Source organism: Quercus robur, chromosome 2 (assembly GCF_932294415.1).
Source record: "Quercus robur chromosome 2, dhQueRobu3.1, whole genome shotgun sequence".
NCBI classification, from domain to species: domain Eukaryota; kingdom Viridiplantae; phylum Streptophyta; class Magnoliopsida; order Fagales; family Fagaceae; genus Quercus; species Quercus robur.
The window spans coordinates 86,820,973-86,842,354 of NC_065535.1; the positions used below are offsets into that span (position 1 = coordinate 86,820,973).

Consider the following 21,382-nt stretch of genomic DNA (forward strand, 5'->3'; position numbering starts at 1 on the left):
TATTTGTTGTAAAAGTGGGTTGAATCTAAGTTAGAAATTTCTCAAAGATGACAAATTTTCAATATGCCCAAGAGGAAGGGTTTATACTCTTTTGCTCATATTTTTGCTCCGAAATGAATTTTTGAGTGAAACTTGTTTTATTGGAAAGTTGACATATAATGCTCCAAAAATTATAGAAATTTGACTCAATATGAATTTGAAATGAAGGTTAAAACCATATAAGACTAAATTAGGTTTTCAAGAAGACTTGGATTGACCAAAGATTGGTTTGTGATTGGCGGAGAGACTTGCGGCAACAAGTAACGTTGAAAGCACAACGCAAGAGTATACTATTGCAAGTAGGGTTGTCCATGTGACGGTCCAGGTTGGGTTTGAACTCTACTCAAGCTCAAATTGATTTCAGCGGGTGGTAGGATAGTGGACCCACCACCAAACGTGAGCACCATAGGGTCGGATTGAAAGATTCTTCGCTTTGATTGAGTCATTTTCAATCAAAACTGAGAGAGGCAACTGCAAATGAGATCTCATCGAATCTAGTCCATATCCCAACGGATCTTGATGAGATCTTAACAAATCTAACCCAAATCTCGATGGATCTTAATGAGATCTCACCAAATCCCAACGCATTTGAGATTGCAACAGTGAGGAAGGAAGATAATGGCAATTACCGACGAGATTTATCGATCGATTAGGTTTCCATCATGTTTCAAACCTCTAAAAAGAAGATAATGTTTTACTCATCACCCAAAATCAAAAGTCTTGAGGTAAATTGGTTTATAGGGATAACTTTTTTTTTTTTTTTTTTAAGGATAAAACACATGTACAATTCTTTAGGTTTTACCTCTTAAGTTTTCAATTAAATTCAACTGTGTAATTATTTCATTAACCAATCAACTAAAATTTTGAATTTAATTTCCTTCGAAAAAAATAACATTGTTTTTATACGGCGCTGATGATCAATACAATTCAATGAAAGAACCTAAAGTGCAGCATCACAATTCTTACTCTATGTCTAAAGAGTTGGCTAATTATTTCATTAACCAATCAACTAAAATTTTGAATTTAATTTCCTCGAAAAAAATAACATTGTTTTTATACGGCACTGATCAATACAATTCAATGAAAGAACCTAAAGTGCAGCATCACAATTCTCACCTTTACTCTATGTCTAAAGAGTCGGCTTTAAAAACAACAACAACAACATAAAAATAAATAAATAAATAAAAAGATGCAACTGGATTTGAGCTAGCTAGCTATCAACCTCAGTCAACGAGTATTATACTAATATATTCATCATCGTTTATGCATTTTTTCTGGCTTCATTCCACCCGATCAGTAGTATTAATTGCTAGATTTCAACATGTTTTTCTGCCGTTATGGTCAAAAACAAAGAAGTCAGATGCTTATATAAAAAAAGGGATTATACCACTCAATGGGTCTAAAGAGGTACATCAATTGTGTCTAGGGTGCCATGAAAAGCCACCAAAAATTCAATATGCTAAAATACTCCGGTTGAGTTGGCATACAGTGACTTTAGCAGGTCTTAGTTTTGCTTTTGGTATAACCACAGATTCCATTAAACAAAAAGATATCTGAAGATTCGCCATGAATGTAAACCAACTAGATCTTATACTTTGAAAGGTCAGAATTTCAGGGCTACTCGGGCGCCGTTGCTATCTATGATCTATCATCTCCAGTTATATAGAATTAGACTATGTTCTTTCCTTCAAGCTGTTAAAATTTGGCCTAGTTGCTGTGCTTAGTTTACGTGGAAAGGGCAGATCAAGACAATCAAGAAATCTTCCTTCAAGCTGTTAAAATGGATATTAAATTAGGCTCGTTGCTCTCAAAAATTAAGAATTCTATTCAATCTTTGGCACATTACTATTCCCATCTTTGTGTTTAATGTGTCCTGATTGCTTAGATTATTTTTTTGTAGTTTAATTGGTCTGCAGACTGATTATTTTTCCCTGATAATCTAGTAGAATAGATTAATATATAGGGAAAAACAATTAGAAGCATTTCAAAGTCCAGACCAACTACTGGAATAGACTGTACGAGAAACACAATAACAATGTTTCCAGCACAACTCATCAAAAATAAAAAAATGTTTCCAGGACAAAATCCTAAGCACATCTATAATTTATAATATATACAAAATTGAAAACATTTTACGTTCCGTTAATCTAACAATATTATGTCAAAATTTTGCACATCATTATTTGGATGTATATATTTTTAGTTGAATTTAAATTTTATTCTATAAAACCTTCTATTAGAATCTTGACATATTCTTCTCAAAAAAAAAAAAAGAATCTTGACATATTATTATTTTTTTAAATAGTAGAATATATAATTTTATATATAAACATGATCATAATAAATGCCTAATGCTAAATTATATAGTTCCATATACAAATAGAATCATAATAAATATTTATTAATAACTATCATAATGATTAGATTTCATATTTAAACCAAAAAGAAGAGGAAAAAAATCCTATTATGTTAAATTTTCTCATACATTGAACCGGCTATATATATATATATATATATAAGCAAAGACATTTAATTTTTTTATTAATCTCATAAGTTTTTGTCACATAAGTTTTTGTGATCTCACATGCATTTCACACGTTATTCTTTTATGATACATATTTTAACTAATTTTAAATTCTATTCTATATTTAAACTTTCTATAGTTTTCAAAAAAAAAAAAAAAAACTTTCCATTAGAATCTTGTCACATCATTTTTTTTATTAAAAAAAAATATAGTATATATAACAGATGATTCTATATAAAAATACAATAATAATAAATTTCAATTAATAATTATCATGATTATCAAATTACATTTTTAGACGATGAATAAAAGAGATAATAATAAAAAAATTCATTAGTCTTATAGCTTAACTGATTCGCATCTCCTGATGTTTATAATGGAGACATCCACAATTTAGATTCCCTTTCCCCCTAACTATTAAATTATAAAGAAAAAAAAAAAAGATAGGGAATTATATACTAACTACTAATTGGGTTATGTACCCTTTTCCCATCTCCTTTATAAATATATATATATATATATATATATATATATATAAAAGATGGGAAAATATTGCAGGATTTCTCCTATTTCTAAGAAGACCTCAAAATATTGGACCAATAGAAATTTAACTCAATTAAAAACCTAAATTTTTTCTCCCAAAAAGAAATTGTAATTGTATCAAACTATCATTAAGGGTCAATTTTTCCTAACAACTTGAGGTTTTAATCTTTGTAAATCAATCTCTCACACGATATATTTTATTATTAACTAAGGTTGTAATAATACCTTTGATTATTTTTATTTTATTTTTTACTCCTTAAAATTTAGTTTACTCTTGTTATATTGTATATAGTGTTTCTTTTATTTGTAACAGCATGATGTGTTAGCTTGAAACAGTAGGAAGTGTCAATTAGTTACAAGAGTTACAACACTCTTGACAATGGGTAGAATAAATATAATTATGTATTGCATATTAAATGCATGAAATTGGGTCTCTCACTATATAATTATGTAAAACTTAGCAAATAAACGTATCATGTCTTTTAATATATATGAAATTCATATACATATATGTAGCATATAGCTTCTTGTTGCAACTAATCATAATTCTTTTGAGTCCCCTTAGTCTATATAATCAAACGTTAGTAAATGGAAAGTTTCCTTTGAACTCCCTCTTGTTGGGATTTTATGTTTATCTATAGAGAATTATTTTTTAGCTCATAACTTTGTCTATATAAGGTCTATCTTTTGTAATTGGTACGATCTTATCTCTATCTCCTCTTTTTCTTTTTAGATTTTTGTTTATGAGAAAAGTGATGGGCGAAGCTCCTCCCTCCAAGGCTGTCAAAATCGTGATAAAGATCATTCCAAGATCATTTGGAGTCTAGAATGCCAATTGTAAATCTCACCTAAAAATCCAATTTTCTTTGGGCTGGCCAAAGCCCAGTGAGCTCCAACAAAAAAACAATAGCCCAATAGGCCCTTATAAGTCTAAAATTGTCAAAATTATCCCTTGAAAAAAATATCTCTCTCTCTCTCTCTCTCTCTCTCTCTCTCTCTCTCTCTCTCTCTCTCTCTCTCTCTCTCTCTCTCTCTCTCTCTCTCTCTCTCTCCAAGTTTTGTTGCTCAGTCTTCATATGAACCAAACTGATCTTTAATGCGCTAAAATCTCTTCTTACTGGAGGTTAGAAATATTATTCATTAGCCTTTTTACACATAAATTTTCATAATATTTTTTTTCAAATTTTGCTAAGTTGACAACTTTTTATTAGAGTAAAATCACTTTCATATAAACCGTCATTGACACAACTTTATTGTGTACAAATCACAACATATGTCAGTATTTGTTAAAAAAATGTTTTGACAAATTTTGGATCATTGTTTTTCTCTTATTTTTTGATAATTCAAAGATTACAATGGAGGAGGATAATTTGAACTTTAAATTTCTTGAAAACAGCAGAATATACCAACGAGTTGAAGTACAAGGGCTCAACTTATTATTGTTACAAATTTATTGTTATACATAACATTCTATCATATCATGGCCTTTCACATCGAATCTTCTATATTCTATGCTCCCCATGCACTTGAAGCTGTGACAAGAGTAAGAATTACAAGTTAGAGGTAAGAACATCCTGTCATCTACATACTATATATATAACAAACACTAGATCCATTTTTTTTTTTCTTTTTTGCTGAGAATAAACTCTAGATCCTAGAATATCTTTTCTTTGTGGCTAATGAGTAATGATCACCTTCTCCTGTCGTCAAATAACTTTCACTTATTAAAGACTTCAGTAAACTATATAATTCCTCTATAGTTTGATGCGGTTTTAAATTAAATCCTAATTTTTTTAAAAATAAAAATCATTAAAATCATAAACTTTTTAAATTGTTTCAATTTGCACCCTCCAGAAGTTATTATTAAATAAGTAATTGAACACATAAGTTGTGAGTTGTGGCTAAAATCTACTTAAACTGAAAAAATTAAATCATTACATATGAAATTATAAGACTTTTGTGCACTATTTGAGAGTTGTGAAATTATGTAAAAAACAATCGTTTAGTTATTATCTCCAAAATATTCAAAATTAAGTTACATATATTATGTTCAAATTAGATCATAACATACTAAAAAAAAGGCGTTTAAAATAATAAATGTTACATCAAGCAAATTATGGTAATAGATAATAAATGTTGCACTGTATGTCTATGGTAATAGATAATAAATGTTGCATCCGGAAAACACAGCCATAAAATGGAATTCCATATACCACTTTTTTGGCTGGCACAGCCTGAATCCAAGCCTTGATCCCAGTATCTCCGCTAATTTGGCTTCTTGTAATATTGTACAACCCAGCAGGAGGTCCAGTCATACTTGGTGCCCAACTGGGTCCATGAAAATCATAGGCCATGATGTTGATCCAATCCAAGCTGTTTGAAATAGCTTGAAAAGGATAATTCAAGCCTCCATAGTAGCTTGAAGTGTAAAACACAGCTGCAGATAAAAGCAACGCTGTCTTGTTAGAGGTCTTAGACTCGTTGGCCACTGCAGCTCTCCACTCGTTGAGGAGATAGCCAAAGTTGGTCATTTCAGTGGCTGAAGATGGGTACTCCCAGTCAAGGTCAAGGCCATAAAAGTTGTAAGACCTGGCTAGCTTAATAGAGGAATCTATGAATGATTTACGGGTACTGTTTCGGCTGGCCATTGATGCAAAAGTTGAGGCATTAGCATTTCCTCCACCGATGGATAAGAGGGTTTTAACTGAAGGGTTTTTTCTGTTGCACAGTGGCGGTGAAGTTTGCGAAAGGAGCTGAGTGTGAGGAAGAAACTGTGACTTGGTATGTGGTTGGGTTGAGATCGGCAAAGGCACAAAATAGATGGGTGAAGTGTGGAATTAATGCTGGAAGCCAGGTATCCACTCTCGGGAAACCAGTATGTGGCTTTCACCACAGTTGTCGTTTGTGCTGAAGAGAAGTGGAATTGGTGAAAGAAAAGGAGAGTGAAAAATGCATATGGAAGGGTTTTGGAAGCCATTGAAGGAAAGTATAGGTAGTGTTAGATTGCTTGCAAGCTAGCTAGCTAGGAGATATTGCTTTGAGCTTTGAAATAAGAGTGGACATGTATTTATAGCCTTTTTCTTTGCCTTTTCTTTTTATCTCTTATTAGTTTGTTTTAATTCTGAGTATTTGATTGATTGGTTCTTGGATCATGATATGCAAATTGCGTACAAGATAGTGTGTTTGAACTTTGAACATTCCTCATGAACTGTTTAAATGAAGACCTCTGACTTCTTAGAGAGGTTATTGCAGCTAGTTGATGATGCCGTGTCGGCGTGATCTAAATTAAATATATAATCTATATAATTCAGTTTTTGACTAACTATAATTATATGTTTATATTTATATTGTACTATCTATCAATGTAAGATTCTAATTAAGATTTACATTGTAGACTCCAAATGAACTTTTTCTATAATAAATAATAATAAAAAATTAAAAATTAAAAAAAAAACGTTGTTGATAATATAATTGTGTATAACATTGTACACATTTGTAAAAAGATAGACTAAGAATATCAATTTTTTTTCTTTATCTTATCTTTCATCGATCTGAACCCAAAATTTGAAATTAGAATACATCACATATATTCTATAGTCCATTCCACCTATGATATATATATGAAATTTCAATACATCAAATTTCATCTGATTCACAAACTATATGATCTCAAGAAACTTTTAACTCAATCAAGTCCATATAATTTTGAAATCAATCTACTTCATAAATAAATAAGTCAATAACAGCAAGGATATTTTCAGTTTTATACCACTTGGTTGTGACCACGCTAGTGAGTGGAGCTCCAAAATTGGCTGATCAAATTAAACACATGCACAGAGAGTCAACTTTGAACAAAAGGATTCTATAAAGCCAATGCCTACCCAACAAGTGCAATATGGTCCCAACCAGCCCTCCTACAAAGTGGACGCCGTAACTTTAATGTGACAGTACTATATCGATCTGAATTTCTGATATTTGCTATTTGTAGAGAGGCTATAAAAGAACCCTACTGCGTGCCTTATCTGCTATCAAGGTCAAGGCTCCAATTGAATACACCTTTGAGTGCAGAACAGAAGCTAAGGTTTCTCTCATACCTTAAAATAGATGGGGAAATATTATCTCACAGATTATAAGTCAGTCATGAGCTGCCTAACTGGTCCATTTTGTTTATAGCACAAGACATTGAGACTGAGTAAATGATAAATATTGTTACACATACCTTAATTCATAAACTTTTAGACACAATTGAAAAAATATTAAAGTGTGTAAAAGCATATGCATTAAAGTGTGTAATAAACACACACTTTAACGAGTAACTAGTATGTAACCCGTGCTACCGCACGGGAATGAATATATTATTAATCATGAGTTTATTTATGTTTAAAGGCTTTTTCTTATACGGAGAAATATTTATAATATACAATCAAAATTACTTTGAAAATTTAAAATAGTAATATGTAGGCTATTAGATCAAATCATTGGAGTGGTGCAATTGCACAAAGGTTGTCACTTCAAATTTTAAATCAAACAATGGCTATTTCAATTTCTTATATTTTGTATATAGTAAATTTGAAAAAAAATAATCAATGGAGAACATGATAAATCAATTAATCATATACAATTTAAAGGCAACATTTTAGGAAATTGTCTCTGTTTTACAAAATTTGGACAGCTATAATACCAATTACCGAAATGAAGTACATGGCTTAACCAAAATATGACCAAAAGTCAGAGAACACGAAGCACTAAAATACGAAACTGTAGTGGCTAATTGAAAGGGTTTATGGGAAAAATATGAAAGAAAGAAATAGAAGCACACTTTATGGCCTTTGGGATTTTCCAAAAAGGGTTAAAAGTGCACACTTGATGTGCGGTTCATTGAATGCTCCTTGGCTTTGGGGTTTTGCAGTTCATGCTGCAGGAGTGATAGGCGCAATTATAACAGCATTACTAACTTATAGTACAGTAGTATATAACTATATATGTAATATCTGGTATATGAGGGGTGGCTTGATATTTTCGAATTTAAAATATCCCTTTTAGGATATGAGAGGAAATGAAGTCATTAATATCTTAATGCAAAATATTTGATGTACCTCTTGGTAGCATATGTAAGCACACCCCGTTATGAAGGCCTGGAATTTGACAGAGAGATAGCTGTGAAGATTCAAAGGCTCCTTTTTAAAGCAGGGGAAAAGAAATTGGGAACTGATGAGAAGACCTTTATCCACATATTCAGTGAACGAAGCAGGGCACAATTGGCTGCTATTATTTCTGCTTACCATGACATGTATGGACATTCACTTAAAAAAGGTATATATATATATATATATATATATTTTTTGAGTAATTTTATATTTTTGATTTTGTATTTTTTAATTTATATAAAAAAAAAAAAAATCTTTTGCCCGAAGAAAAGAAGTGCTTATTCAATGTTGAAATTTAGGCAGTGAAGGGCGAGACATTGGGGCTTTTTGAATATGCTCTCTTGACAATTTTAAGCTGCTCAGAAAATCCGGTGAAATACTTTGATAAGGTATCATCCCACATTCTGGGTTTAATTGTTGTTTCTCTTTGGTGAATTTGATTACAATGTATAAGTTTTTCATAATAGTAATTTCACAAACTGGTAGTTTCATGCTAAGAAGTTAACGTAAATAGTACTTTTTGCTATTCAGGTTTTATCATTGATCATTTTGTGGAAAATAAAAGAGGCAATAGTAGAGTTATTTGGTACACGTGTATCCCTTTATGTTGGATGATTTTAGTACTGTTAATTACTTTAAATTTGAAGAATAGTAGTCCGGAATGATTTCCTTAATTGAAAAAAAAAAAAAAAATCATTCTAATGTAAAAACCAATGTGAATTAGTTTGGTTTTTGAAGGCATTTCAGCACCCTAAAATAATGAGGTATGCCAAAGCTTACACATATTTTCTGTTCCCTGTGTGGGTAAGGCCCATGTTATTGTACATATACATGGATCAATTTGTAGTTGGACAGCATCATGATAATTCTATAAAGCTTTTGCATAATTTCCTTTTATTATGAGCTGACCTTTTTCAAGAAAATAAACAATTATTAATACATTATCATGGCTAAATACTAACCATATTTTTCTAATCACAACATAAGTAGAGGGAAAAAATGACCTTTGTTAACAAAATAAGCAGGTACAATGGAAAATCACAGCTAACTACTTGTCATATATATATATATTTTTTTAAAATATTGTAGACATCTTACGCCTTGCATGTATAGAATTCTTTAAAGGTATGACTATTTGAGAATATTTATATGCATGCATTAATCGTTAAGGGTAAGTTTGATATATATATAATGCTAAAAATGGTAAAACTTTAAAAACTTAGATACCAAAATATTATAAAATCAACTAAAACTCAAATATCTTAAATTTCATAAATATATATTATATGTGTTAGGATTGAATTGTTAGATTTTTTTATAATATTATACCACTTGATGATTTTGTATAAGATTATTATTTTTAAAATCTTTCCATTATAATATGGATTTTCTTTATTGAATACCATAAAATATTTTTGATTTCATTTTCAAGGTCAATACTAAATACGAAAAAATAAGATAATTTTCTTGAATTCATTTTTTTGAATAAGAACTCATTTTTTTTTTGAGAAAAACAAAAAAAATATGTTGAACCAAACAGAATATTTTGGAAGTATAGAGCGTATAGACTCTAGAGAAGCAACGTTTTTAAATAGTAAGTTTATATATATATATATATATATATATATATCATCTAATAAAAATTTATTAAATAATGTATAATTGTGAAAAACTATAACACAAGAAATAATTTGAATCTTAACTTTTTTTTTTTTTTTTTTTTTTTAGGTTGACTCATTTTAAGCATATGACTATATATACACATAAGCGATTATTGACGCATAAAATAATTTCTCCTCATTCTGAATCATTACAGTTGCATCTTTAATCTCTACCTTACCTTTTCTTTTTTGTTTTTGGCTATTTTTTCTTTTTTGGGCAATTATCTGATTTGTGCCTTAGGTGTCAATTCCTTGAAAGCACGTTACGTGTTTTGACAAAAGGATGAAACGTGGATTGATGGAAATCCCACCACGTGAACACTTAGAACAATTTCCACTTCAATTGAATTTGGGATAGATGTTTACAAACCTTTTTTTTTTTTAATTTTTTTTTTTAAATTCCACATAGATGTTTTGGCTTTCAGATGTAGGAGCCGTTTGATAACGTTATTTTAGTAATATTGTTTGTATTTTTTTTAAATACGTATAAGTGAAAAAGTGTGTGAAAATGTATGCAATATTATTTAAAAGTTGAAAATATGTTGTTAAACTACTCTACCAAACGGGAACCTTAGACTTTACACTACAACACATATTTAGTCTAGATTTATATCTCTAATAAATAGAATATGAACAGTCTATCAAATAATTGACCAATAATAATAACATAAACAATAAAAAAGAACTGACCTTTGATAAGAAAATAAGTAGCTAAAAAGTCTCAGTTCGTTCGCAACAGAGTTTCTCAATTTTATGACAATCTGGAGGGAAAAAATCACACAAAATAAAGACATGAATTGTAAAAATATAGATGACCTTTGTTAAGACAATAATCTGTTTAAAGACCCTTCATCAGTCAAATATTTCAGTTACTACTCATAAACAGTAATTGCAACAGTAGATAAACAGTAAAAATATTGGTCTGAAACGCGTGCAAAAGAAAAAAAGAAAAAAAACACAAAATAAAGATGTGAAATTCTACCTGATGATTCTACCAAAAAAAAAGAAAGAAATTCTACCTGATTCACTCCTGCCCAGATGTTATAAAGTTAATCCTTGTTGTTTATTATATATATATATATATATATATATATAAAATTATTAATTACTGTTCACTTATAGACTTTGATTGAGGAGAGTCAAACATGGTATAACTGGACGAATACTAATTGAATTTTACCGTACTATATTTTTTATTTTTTATTTTTATCTTGCACCTACACCTACTACACGTCTCTAGAGTCTTCTTTAAAAAATCAAAAATCAAATCAGCAAACGCAAGCAGAAGACAGAAGCTTCAATCCCATCTCAGATCTGTTCTCACTTCTCAATATTAAATCAAAATATCACTCCCAATCTCAGAAGTCTCCGTTCTCTCTACTCCCAATCTCAAGTCTCTCTAGTCTCAGGTCTCAACCCTTCACTGACTTCACTCCATACCCTCCACAATCCAAACCCCAGCTGTTGCCGCCGCCGCCTCATCAACACACTCACAGCTTCGCCTCACTGTCCACCATGGGTTAAGGCTTCTCATGTTGACGGATCAGTTTCTTAGTCTCAAAACTCAGGTAAATTTTCTTCCTTTTTCATCTATCTTTTTCTCTATTTGGGAATATGATTTTTTTCCCTTTAAATTTATGTACATCTCTCTGATATTTAGTTTTTTTCTTTTTTTCTTTTTTTGGGTGTTTTCATTTGGTTATTCACAAAAACGAAGGAATTGGAGTAATCAAACCTTTCGTTTTGCAGAGCAGGACCTTTAAAATTGTGAAGAAAAGTACAATTGGAATAGATGGAGAACCTCTGCCCTATATAAGATACAGAAATACATGCATCATTGATACCGAGATATTCTTTTGAAATTTCATAGCATTAATTGAAGAAGAGGGGAGCTGTATATTGAGATATTCTTTTGAAATTTCATAGCATTAATTGAAGAAGAGGGGAGCTGTATATTGAAGGAGACGAAGGATTTTGGGTTTTGATTATTGTAGAAGGGGAGGTGAACCTGAAAATACACGGGTGTGAAGAGCAATGTTTTATTCACCCAAAAAAGAAAAAAGAAAAAGAAGAGCACAGCGTAATCTGATGCCACTTAATCTATATATAAAATAATAGGTGAAGGAGAGAGAAACTCAAATTGCAATTTCAAATTAGAACTCTAATTTTGTGCCACGTGTCCAGATTGCAATTCCAAATTAGAACTTTAATTGTGTGACATGTGTCTAGATTCATGTGAGGATCATACCAATTTCAATATGAAATTATAGTCTAATTTTGAGCCATGTGTCCCAATAGATTTTTCTAAATTTAGGTGTCAAGTGAGGACCACACCATACATACATATACAAATTTCCTCAAATCACGTAGGAGTCTTTAATGACTCTCTTGTCTCTTGGCTTTTCACGGTTTTTTTTTTTTTTTTTTTTTTTTTTTTTTCACATTAATCCCAATCACTCTAAAATCCTTTCTTAATTTTGGTGCCAAAGGAATTATATATATATATATTTATAAAATCAAAGCTGAGAGAAAATATAATTTAAATTCTAAATTGGATAATTAATTTTGCATCATGTATCTTATCTAAAATTTTAAATTTTTGTGCATGCATTAACACCTAACACGGAAGTTAGAAAACCACAATAATCAAGTTCATTCACCTAAGCAAAAACATTTAACTTGCACACTATAAAAATCCCTACCATCCCATTCATTTTTCATATAAGCATAAACATACAACCTTCCAGAAACATTCAGCCACATGAATGAGGAGAATTAAGTTTTTGTTAGATTCCATTTTTTCAGAAAATTGCATCCAGTCATGCTTTTATTGTTTCATCCCCATCAGTGTATATTCTGTAACATTTATCTTATATATATGCCTTCGAGTTCAAAAATTGTATTGAGTTACTTTTTATTTGTGGCATGAAGGACTCAGGATCATTTCTTGAGAGAAGAGTTACTGGATTACGTAGAGTAAGGATACTAAACAAAAATGATGCCGAAGATTTCACAGACTATACATGGGGATACCAGGTTCATTTCTTATATCTATATTTGTATTTTCAATCTGTAATGCTTTATTTATCCACAAATTATATTTTCATATTATTCTTTCATATCGAGTGCTCACTCAAAGATTGTCATAACCCATTTTTCATCTACAAAGTTTATAACTAATGCGATTATGATCTCGAACTAGCTAATTCCATGCAATAATTTCATGGAGGTTGGGCTGTCAGGAGAGAAATTAAATATTCACACAGAACAAGGGTCAAGTAATATTCAATGGAGAAGGTTTGGAAACTCTAATCATCAAAGACTCACATGGTACAAGGTATAAATTCTGCTAATGCTTTGTCATGCTAATTATTCTTGCCTGAACTATTTATGTATACTTAATTAGCACTAACCTTATCTTCATGGATTGTCTTTATAGACTCAATTTGATGCATCCAAAGGAAATGACCCTGTTGCATTAAACCTTGGTTCTATGGGAAAAGGGGAGGCTTGGGTTAATGGACAAAGTATTGGGCAATATTGGGTCTCATTTCTTACCCCAGAAGGGAGTCCTTCACAAACATGGTATGCCTTAGAACTTATGTTTGGTACTTTTGTTTGAATACTTAAAATAACAATACAAGCAATTAATTAGTAACAATACACATACAACTATTGTCACTGAGCAATAAAATGCAATTTTTCGTTTGTACTTAATAGTAGAAAGGAAGCAATTAGTTCTATGCTAAAAAATTAAAAATTTGGTCTTCCACCTTTACTCTTATTTCAAACCCATTCTTATACAGTAAAATATTTCTTCATACTTTCAGTCGTCAAAGTGACCTTGGCTTCATGAATTTCATTTACTATATATGTCAACATTTTTCATCAATTAGATGATGGTAAGGATTTTTTAAAATATTTTTAAATAGGGTAAAATTTATGTATAATATCTTAAGTACATTACATTAGATTTTTCAATTAAATTCAAATATAGAATTCCAAATTAGAGTTCTAATTTTAAGCCATGTGTCCCAATATATTTTTCTAAATTTAGGGGTCAAGTGAAGACCACACCATACATAAATATACAAATTTCCTCAAATCACGTAGGAGTCTTTAATGACTCTCTCTGTCTCTTGGCTCTTCACGTTGTCTTTTTTTTTTTTTTTTTTAATTAGTCCCAATCACTCTAAAATCCTTTCTAAATTTTTGTGCCAAAGGAATATATATATATATATATATATATTTATATTTATAAAATCAAAGCTGAGAGAAAATATAATTTAAATTCTAAATTGGATAGTTAATTTTGCATCATGTATCTTATCTAAAATTTTAAAATTTTGTGCATGCATTAACACCTAACACGGAAGTTAGAAAACCACAATAATCAAGTTCATTCACCTAAGCAAAAACATTTAACTTGCACACTATAAAAATCCCTACCATCCCATTCATTGTTTATATAAGCAGAAACATACAACCTTCCAGAAACATTCAGCCACATTTTCCACACAAAAAAAAAAAAAAAAAACATTCCTACGCCTTCACCACTTAAAAGTTAAAACTAACACAAACTTTTACTCTCGCATAGATCTTCACATTTAACTTTCGTCTATTTCTCAAATGCATAATCTTTTCTTTGAGTTTTTAAAGGCATTGAAGGTAGTTTCTCTCTATCTCCCTTGCTTTCATATTCTTATGTTTTCCCCAATTTGGGCTGCAATTTGTGCAATCGTTTTTTTTTTTTTTAGTGGTATGATGAAGATCAAAAAAGCAAAGTCTCTGTTAACAAAACAAATCACACACTCCTAAGAAAAGGTGAGTAAACGTTTTCCTTTCTTTTTGTGAAAATTTTGTTTTTGAATTATATATAAATAATAATTAAAAAAACATTATGAAGCAGGCAATTATCACTTAGAAAATAAGCAAGCAAAAAAAGAAAAAAAAGTGCTTCACAATATCAAAAATTAAGAATTAATAAATTTTTTTTAAAAAACAATATGGACAATTTACATTTTCTACCTAATAATATTCTTACAAGATTTTTTAAAGAGTTAACAAAAAATAAGAATAACTATATATCAATAGTATTTAAATTATATATATAGGAATTATACTATGCACCTCAATGTGTATTTTTTAAGTATATTCATGCATATGCATGGGGTTACAGGCTAGAACCATAAAATTTGAATCATCTGCATTTTCTAATAAAGTTTGCTAAATCATAAATTAGAACCATCATTTGTAACTTAAAATCTCTGAATTTATACATCTAATCTACCAAACAATACCTACTAAATAATAAAGCACAATCTTTCTTGTCCAAAGCATATTTTATGTCACTATGATGACACTGAATCATACTCATGTGGAACCACACAATAATAATAATAAAAAATAAAAGTAAACCATCCACTGATCACACATCACATACCTCCCAGAAATCAATTATACGAATTCTATCAAACTATACTCATCTAAGCTAGAAGATAGACAATACAAACAGCATTTCATATACGCCCAACGTACAATCCACCTATACACACAAACCACTCTTATGCCAATTATTTATAAGCAATTACAAGTAAAGCCCCAGTTGATAAGCCATATTATATAAGGTTTACTGGTCTGCTCGACTAAAATTGTAAAAAAAATTACATAATGCTAAGTTTTGTTAATAAAATTTTCTGGTTAATAATATGAATTTTGACTTAACTAAGCCTTTTAAACATGAATAAACTCATAATTAATAATAAAAAATAAAAAATAAATAAAAAAACCAATAGTAACACTTAACTAATAAAATGCAAATTTTTTTTTCATTGTCTTATTTAATTATATCCATTCCCGTGCGGTAGCACGGGTTACATACTAGTTTTAGATAATTTTAGACAGATTGAGGGAAAACACATCACACAATTAGAGTTATAATTTGAAATTGTAATCTAGACACGTGGCATAAAATTAGAGATCTAATTTGAAATTACAATTTGAGTTTCTCTCTGCTTCACCTATTATTTTATATATAGATAAGAGGTAAATTCAAATCATAGCCCAACTAATTAATAGGCTTCCACTTGTAAGAATTCGTGGCTGATTCCATGTCCAACCTCCCTTTGTTGGGTTCTTAGTGATGTACATATAGATCGTCTTGTTCCTTTTTTTTTTTGAATAAAGTTTAGCTATAAAATTTATTATAGCCTTAGATACAACTTTACTTAATAAAAATTACTACATATTTTGAAAATCTAACCATTGAATTGCATGTTTTTTACTCTTTTAATACATATGTCAAAATTTATATCAATCGAATATTATTTACCATATGATCTATAAGCTTAAATTTTATGCATAATTTTAAATTATAAAAACTTGCAATTTAAACAATTTATTAATAGCATAGCTATTGATCTTTAATTTTCTAGAAATTTTGCAAGTATGGAGTTTATAAAAAGAATATGTAATCTAATGGTGGATTTGTCAAAATTTACCTCTAATAAAAAGATATTGAGTAAGATTGTAATTTTAGACTACAACTAATTTTGTAACTAAACTCTATCTTTTTTTTTCTGATTTAGTAAATTATAAGGTTCCCCCCACCCCTCTTTTTAGATGAAAAAAAAAAATATATATATATATATATATATATTCTTTTTGGATTTGATATAAAGGCCCTCACCTGAAAATATATCTTTACGAGCCTCTAAAATTTTTATTATACCATGACCAGTTGAGCACCCAATTGGTCCAATGCATGTGACCGGCCACTATCAGGAATTATGTTGCAATTTAACCCAAAATCAAAATTAGCCCTACCCAACTTAAGATAAATTGGCCCACTTAATTAAGAGCCCAAAAAACCTAGTACAAGATGAGCTTGAAGTGAGAGGAGCTAGTCCAATACTTTGAATAACATAAATTACATAATTGATGACAATGAGGAAATTTGTACCGAATTCTTCTCATAAAGAGAACAATGCAATGGTACTTATAAGCCTCTTATATTTGGTGCCAATTTGGATACAAGATCAGTACTAAGGATTTTTTTTCTAAAGAAAAATAATTTTGAAATTGCTTTCCTTCTAGTTCTTCATTTTTTTTCCCCCTTAATTTATGATAAGTATAAAACCTCATACCTCATTGGGTACAATTTGGTTTTAATTGTCCAGTAAACTGGAGCTGATATGATGTAAATACATGTCTAAAACATATCATGTATGTGTCTGCATCATGTTGAATCCAATGCATAGGAGCATTGGACCTAAGTCTTACCCTATCTCACATTGCCATTTTCCTTATAATAATCTCATATGTTACCGCTTGTATTTCATGAACTTTTTTCTACTAGCATTTGAGACTCTTTTGTGATGATTCGTATGTAAAGGTAGAATTAATCTGATTTTGCATACCATATGCTTAAAATTGAGTCTCGCGTTAAGCAAAAATTAGCAAATAACAGCATATCATGTCATATAACATGTAATGGTGATATAGTGGTACTGGTTGTTGACACAGATTTATAATTTCCCTTATTCATCTCATTTTGCTTGCAGCTAGCCAACTTTTGCTTATTGATCTAATATGAGCCAAGCATCATTCGTTAAACTACTCATTCGCCTTTATTGCACATAACATGCTAACATAATTGATATTGGCCTTATTGTGAATAATATAGCCTTTTACTGTTTTACTTTTACATCCGTTACTCTAAATTTTATCCTCTCCATGCACTTGAAGCTGCGACAAGGGTAGTACCGGATACCGGATAATTACACGTTAGAAGTAAGAACAAAAAAAAACCTATGTAAACCAAATATGTTGGCGTTTAAAAAAAATATATCATTGATTGAAATTAAAGAGAAATATGTTTGCAAGTTGCAATCAAACATAGCTATCTTAAAGCCATTAGGAGATACAGTCTACCTGCATCTAAATCAGCCAGATTTTTATATGCTTGGGTCTTGACAAACTTTAAATGCAGTTGAAGCATATATGATGCTATATAGTATATACTTAAATAATTAGACTCATATTCAAGAGTCTTATAGCATATATTAGAGCAAGCTTATTTTGTTCCTTTTAGTTGTATATGCTTTGTGTTTCTTGAATAAAAGCTTCAGTTGGCCATAAAAAATAGAAAGTACGAATACAAATATAAGTACATGTACAACATAGCAACACAACAATTTTTGAAAAAAATTATAATATAACACGGCGAGAATATATTTGTATATTAATTAATTATTAAATATGATTTTTTTTTTTACTTTTATTAATGTTAAATGTTTTTATATTATTTTTTATATATTTCAAAAAGAAAAGGCCCTTTGTTTTATTTATAATGTCCTTGGATATCACAAACATAGATGTGGTGTGCCTTTTTTATCTTCCAAAAATAAATAATAATAATAATATTTACGCTCTTTGCACGGAGTCCATATGGACTACACGTGGGGCCTTATTACATACAACGGTAAGTGATGTGGTGGAGGTGATAAGTTTTTAAGGTTCTGTTTAGTTGGAGAGGTAGAAAAGTGAGAGAATAGAAAATGGTGGGAGGATGAAAAAGTGGAAGAATAAAAAATATTTTAATTTCTCTCATTTTTGTTTGGTTGAGAGCGGAAAAGTGGAATAATGAAAAAAATGAGTTGAATAAACTTATTCATATACCCTTGTTAAAGAATGATGCCCAATTAAAACAAAAAAGTGACAAATAACTGCACAAAAAAAAATACCCAAATTTATTAAAGAAATAAAAATCATGTTCCAAAAAAGTAATGTCTAGTTAAAAGTATTTAAAAAAAAAAAAAAAAAAAACTACTATCACACCCAACCCTAGAAAATAAAAAAATTAAAAAAATAAAAAATAAAAAATAAAGAAGAAGAAGAAGATATCTCGATGAAGTCCATGTGCCCTTGCACATGGGCATTTTTGCCAATCTAGAAAAAAGGCATCCCCACCTAGTTTTCTTCTCATTTTGAAGAGAAAACATTTTGGTGGACCTAGAGAGAGAATATTTAGGCCTCACCATTATTTATTTTCCTTCCTCCTCACCCAACCAAACACACTTCAAAAAAGTTTTCCTTCTCATTTTTTCTTTAAAATTTTTCATCCACCTATTTCACCTCCAAACAAACACACCTAAGTACACAAGTCAAAAAAACATGTGAGTTTGAACAAGTTAGTTTTAGTCTGACTGGGAAACCAATCCAAAGAGAAATGATAGGGAAAGGAATTATGAAAATGGATAGAGGGATGCGAAATTTTAATGCTGTACCAGCTGGCAGCTGGTATAGTACGATTTTTACTTCCTTGGCTAGAGGGTACGTAGAACCCAAAAAAAATAAATAAATAAATAAATAAATAAATAAATAATCTATTTGGTAATGTTATTTTAGTAATGTTATTTGTATTTTTTGAAAATATGCGTAGATAAAAAAGTGTATAAAAATACGTATAATATTATTTAAAAAATGGAAACATATGTTTAAACACATGTATCGAATAGATCCTAAGTTTTAACGTTGTTTTGTTCTTTATTTTTTTTTAGCGAAATGATTGCCTTTTGTTGGAAATATGAGTAATTAAAAAAAAATTTCAATAACAAATTTTTATTGATTTTTATTAATATCATTTTTCTTATTTATTAATAATCACTCAAATACATGAGCAGTTTATAGAATAGCACGTAGTTTTTACATTTTTCTATAAATATTTGTGCTTTTTTCAGGTTGGGCCTTATTAGGTTGTGTGTCCCACCCGCTTCGGACAATTTTTCTAAAAAATAAAAATTGATTGAGATGTGGCTGACGTGTCCGCCAGTGTCCAACTATCCATGTCTAATACATCCAAGATAGAGGATATGGACATGGTAGCCTAAATGCAATTTCTAATTTGTAATTCAACTGTTTGTTTCTAACGAAAAATTTTAAAATATTTAGGAACGGTTTGATAAGGTGTTTTAAACAATAGTTTTTAAAGTTTAAATAACATTACACCTATTCTACATTCTTTTTAACCTATATATATTTCTAAAAAATACAAGTAATGTTATTAGAACAATATTATCAAACAGCATCTACCAATATTCAACTACATGATTATAAAATAATAATAACAAATAATTAGACTCATACATACCTGTTTTAGAAAGAACGGAATTTGGGTCCTGAGCAAGCTGCCATGCAAAGAAGCCAAGCAATCCCTTTCCCTTAGCATATGTAACCTTAGTAGAGATACTTTGTGTATCATCGTAACCAATCCATGTCGTCCCAGAATAGCAATAGTTTGTAACAATTGTAGAATTGAACACTGTTGTGGCACTTGTTTGGGCTATGAAATCCTTGATTTTGCTATAAGCTATTGCCCCATCTGAGGTTATAGCAGCTCCATTTGCCGGTGCAAATAATCCATGGTATTTGCATTTACTAAACGCCATGCGAAGCCAAAAAATGGAACTCCGAGCACCACTTTTTTGGGTGACACAGCCTGAATCCAAGCTTTGATGCCAGTATATCCACGCTAATTTGGCTTGCTGTAATATTGTACAACGCAGCAGGTGGTCCAGCCTCCTTCGGTGACCAACTTGGTCCATAAAATTCATAGGCCATGACGTTGATCCAGTCCAAGCTTTTTGAAATAGCCTGAAAAAGATAATTGAAGCCTCCGTAATAGCTTGAAGTGCGAAACATGGCTGCAGATAGAAGCAACGCTACCTTGCCAGAGTTCTTAGCCTTGTTTGCCGCTGCAGCTCTCCACTCGTTTATGAGTAAGCCAAAGTTGGTCATTTGAGAGGCGATGGGTACTCCCAGTCAAGGTCAAGGCCATGAAAGTTGTTAGACCTGGCTAGATTTATGGAGGAATCAATGAATGATTTGCGGGTACTGGCTTGGCTAGCCATTGAAGCAATGGTTGAGGGACGGACCCAGGTACAAGGCAAAGGGGGCCCGAGCCCCCCCTGGGCCCAAAAAAAAAAAATTTTAACAAGTAAAATTTTTCCAAAATAAAAAAATAGGGGCTTGGGCCCCCCTGAAATTTTTGCTCCGGCCCCCCTTCCCCTAGCCCATAATCCGGCCAGCTCAGAGCAGAGCAGAGCCCATAAGGCCATAACCTATGTCAATCCACAACAACAACAACAAAAAAAAAAAAAAAAATAGAGAAAAAATCTCAACCTCAGCAGTCCAAAACCAAACGGAGAAAGCAAAAACCAAAGCAAAAACCAAAGGAAAAAAAAGAAAAAAAAAAAAGAAAGGAAAGTGAGAGACCGTGACGGAGCGAGACGAGAGCGAGAGAGACGAGAGCGAGAGAGTCCCTGAGTGCGAACCCAGCTGCTTCGAGCGAGACCCACGCCGGCGAGAGCGAGACCCACGCGGGCCACGCCGCCACGCGAGACGAGATCAACTTGCTGCTGCTGCCGCCGGTTGCCGTTTCCCGATCTGCCCAGCCCAGCTTCGAGCCT

General features: G+C 30.9%; 1 protein-coding gene, 1 long non-coding RNA gene and 1 pseudogene across 2 annotated transcripts in view; 1 reads left to right on the forward strand and 2 right to left on the reverse strand.

Moving 5' to 3' along the window:
* Positions 1 to 4,462: 4,462 nt before the first annotated feature.
* The window catches only part of LOC126715576 (class V chitinase-like), an 87,680-nt gene continuing 70,760 nt past the window's right edge, over positions 4,463 to 21,382 (reverse strand). The window contains exon 2 of the mRNA XM_050416235.1: positions 4,463 to 4,638. Within this exon, the coding sequence (XP_050272192.1) occupies positions 4,616 to 4,638 (23 nt within the window). The 3' untranslated portion in view covers positions 4,463 to 4,615. The remainder of the gene's footprint in view (positions 4,639 to 21,382) is intronic.
* Positions 5,199 to 6,166, reverse strand: LOC126715579 (class V chitinase-like; annotated as a pseudogene).
* Positions 11,042 to 11,981, forward strand: LOC126715581 (uncharacterized). The gene is made up of 2 exons (XR_007651878.1): positions 11,042 to 11,482; positions 11,664 to 11,981. It is a non-coding gene; the product is annotated as an uncharacterized LOC126715581 (long non-coding RNA).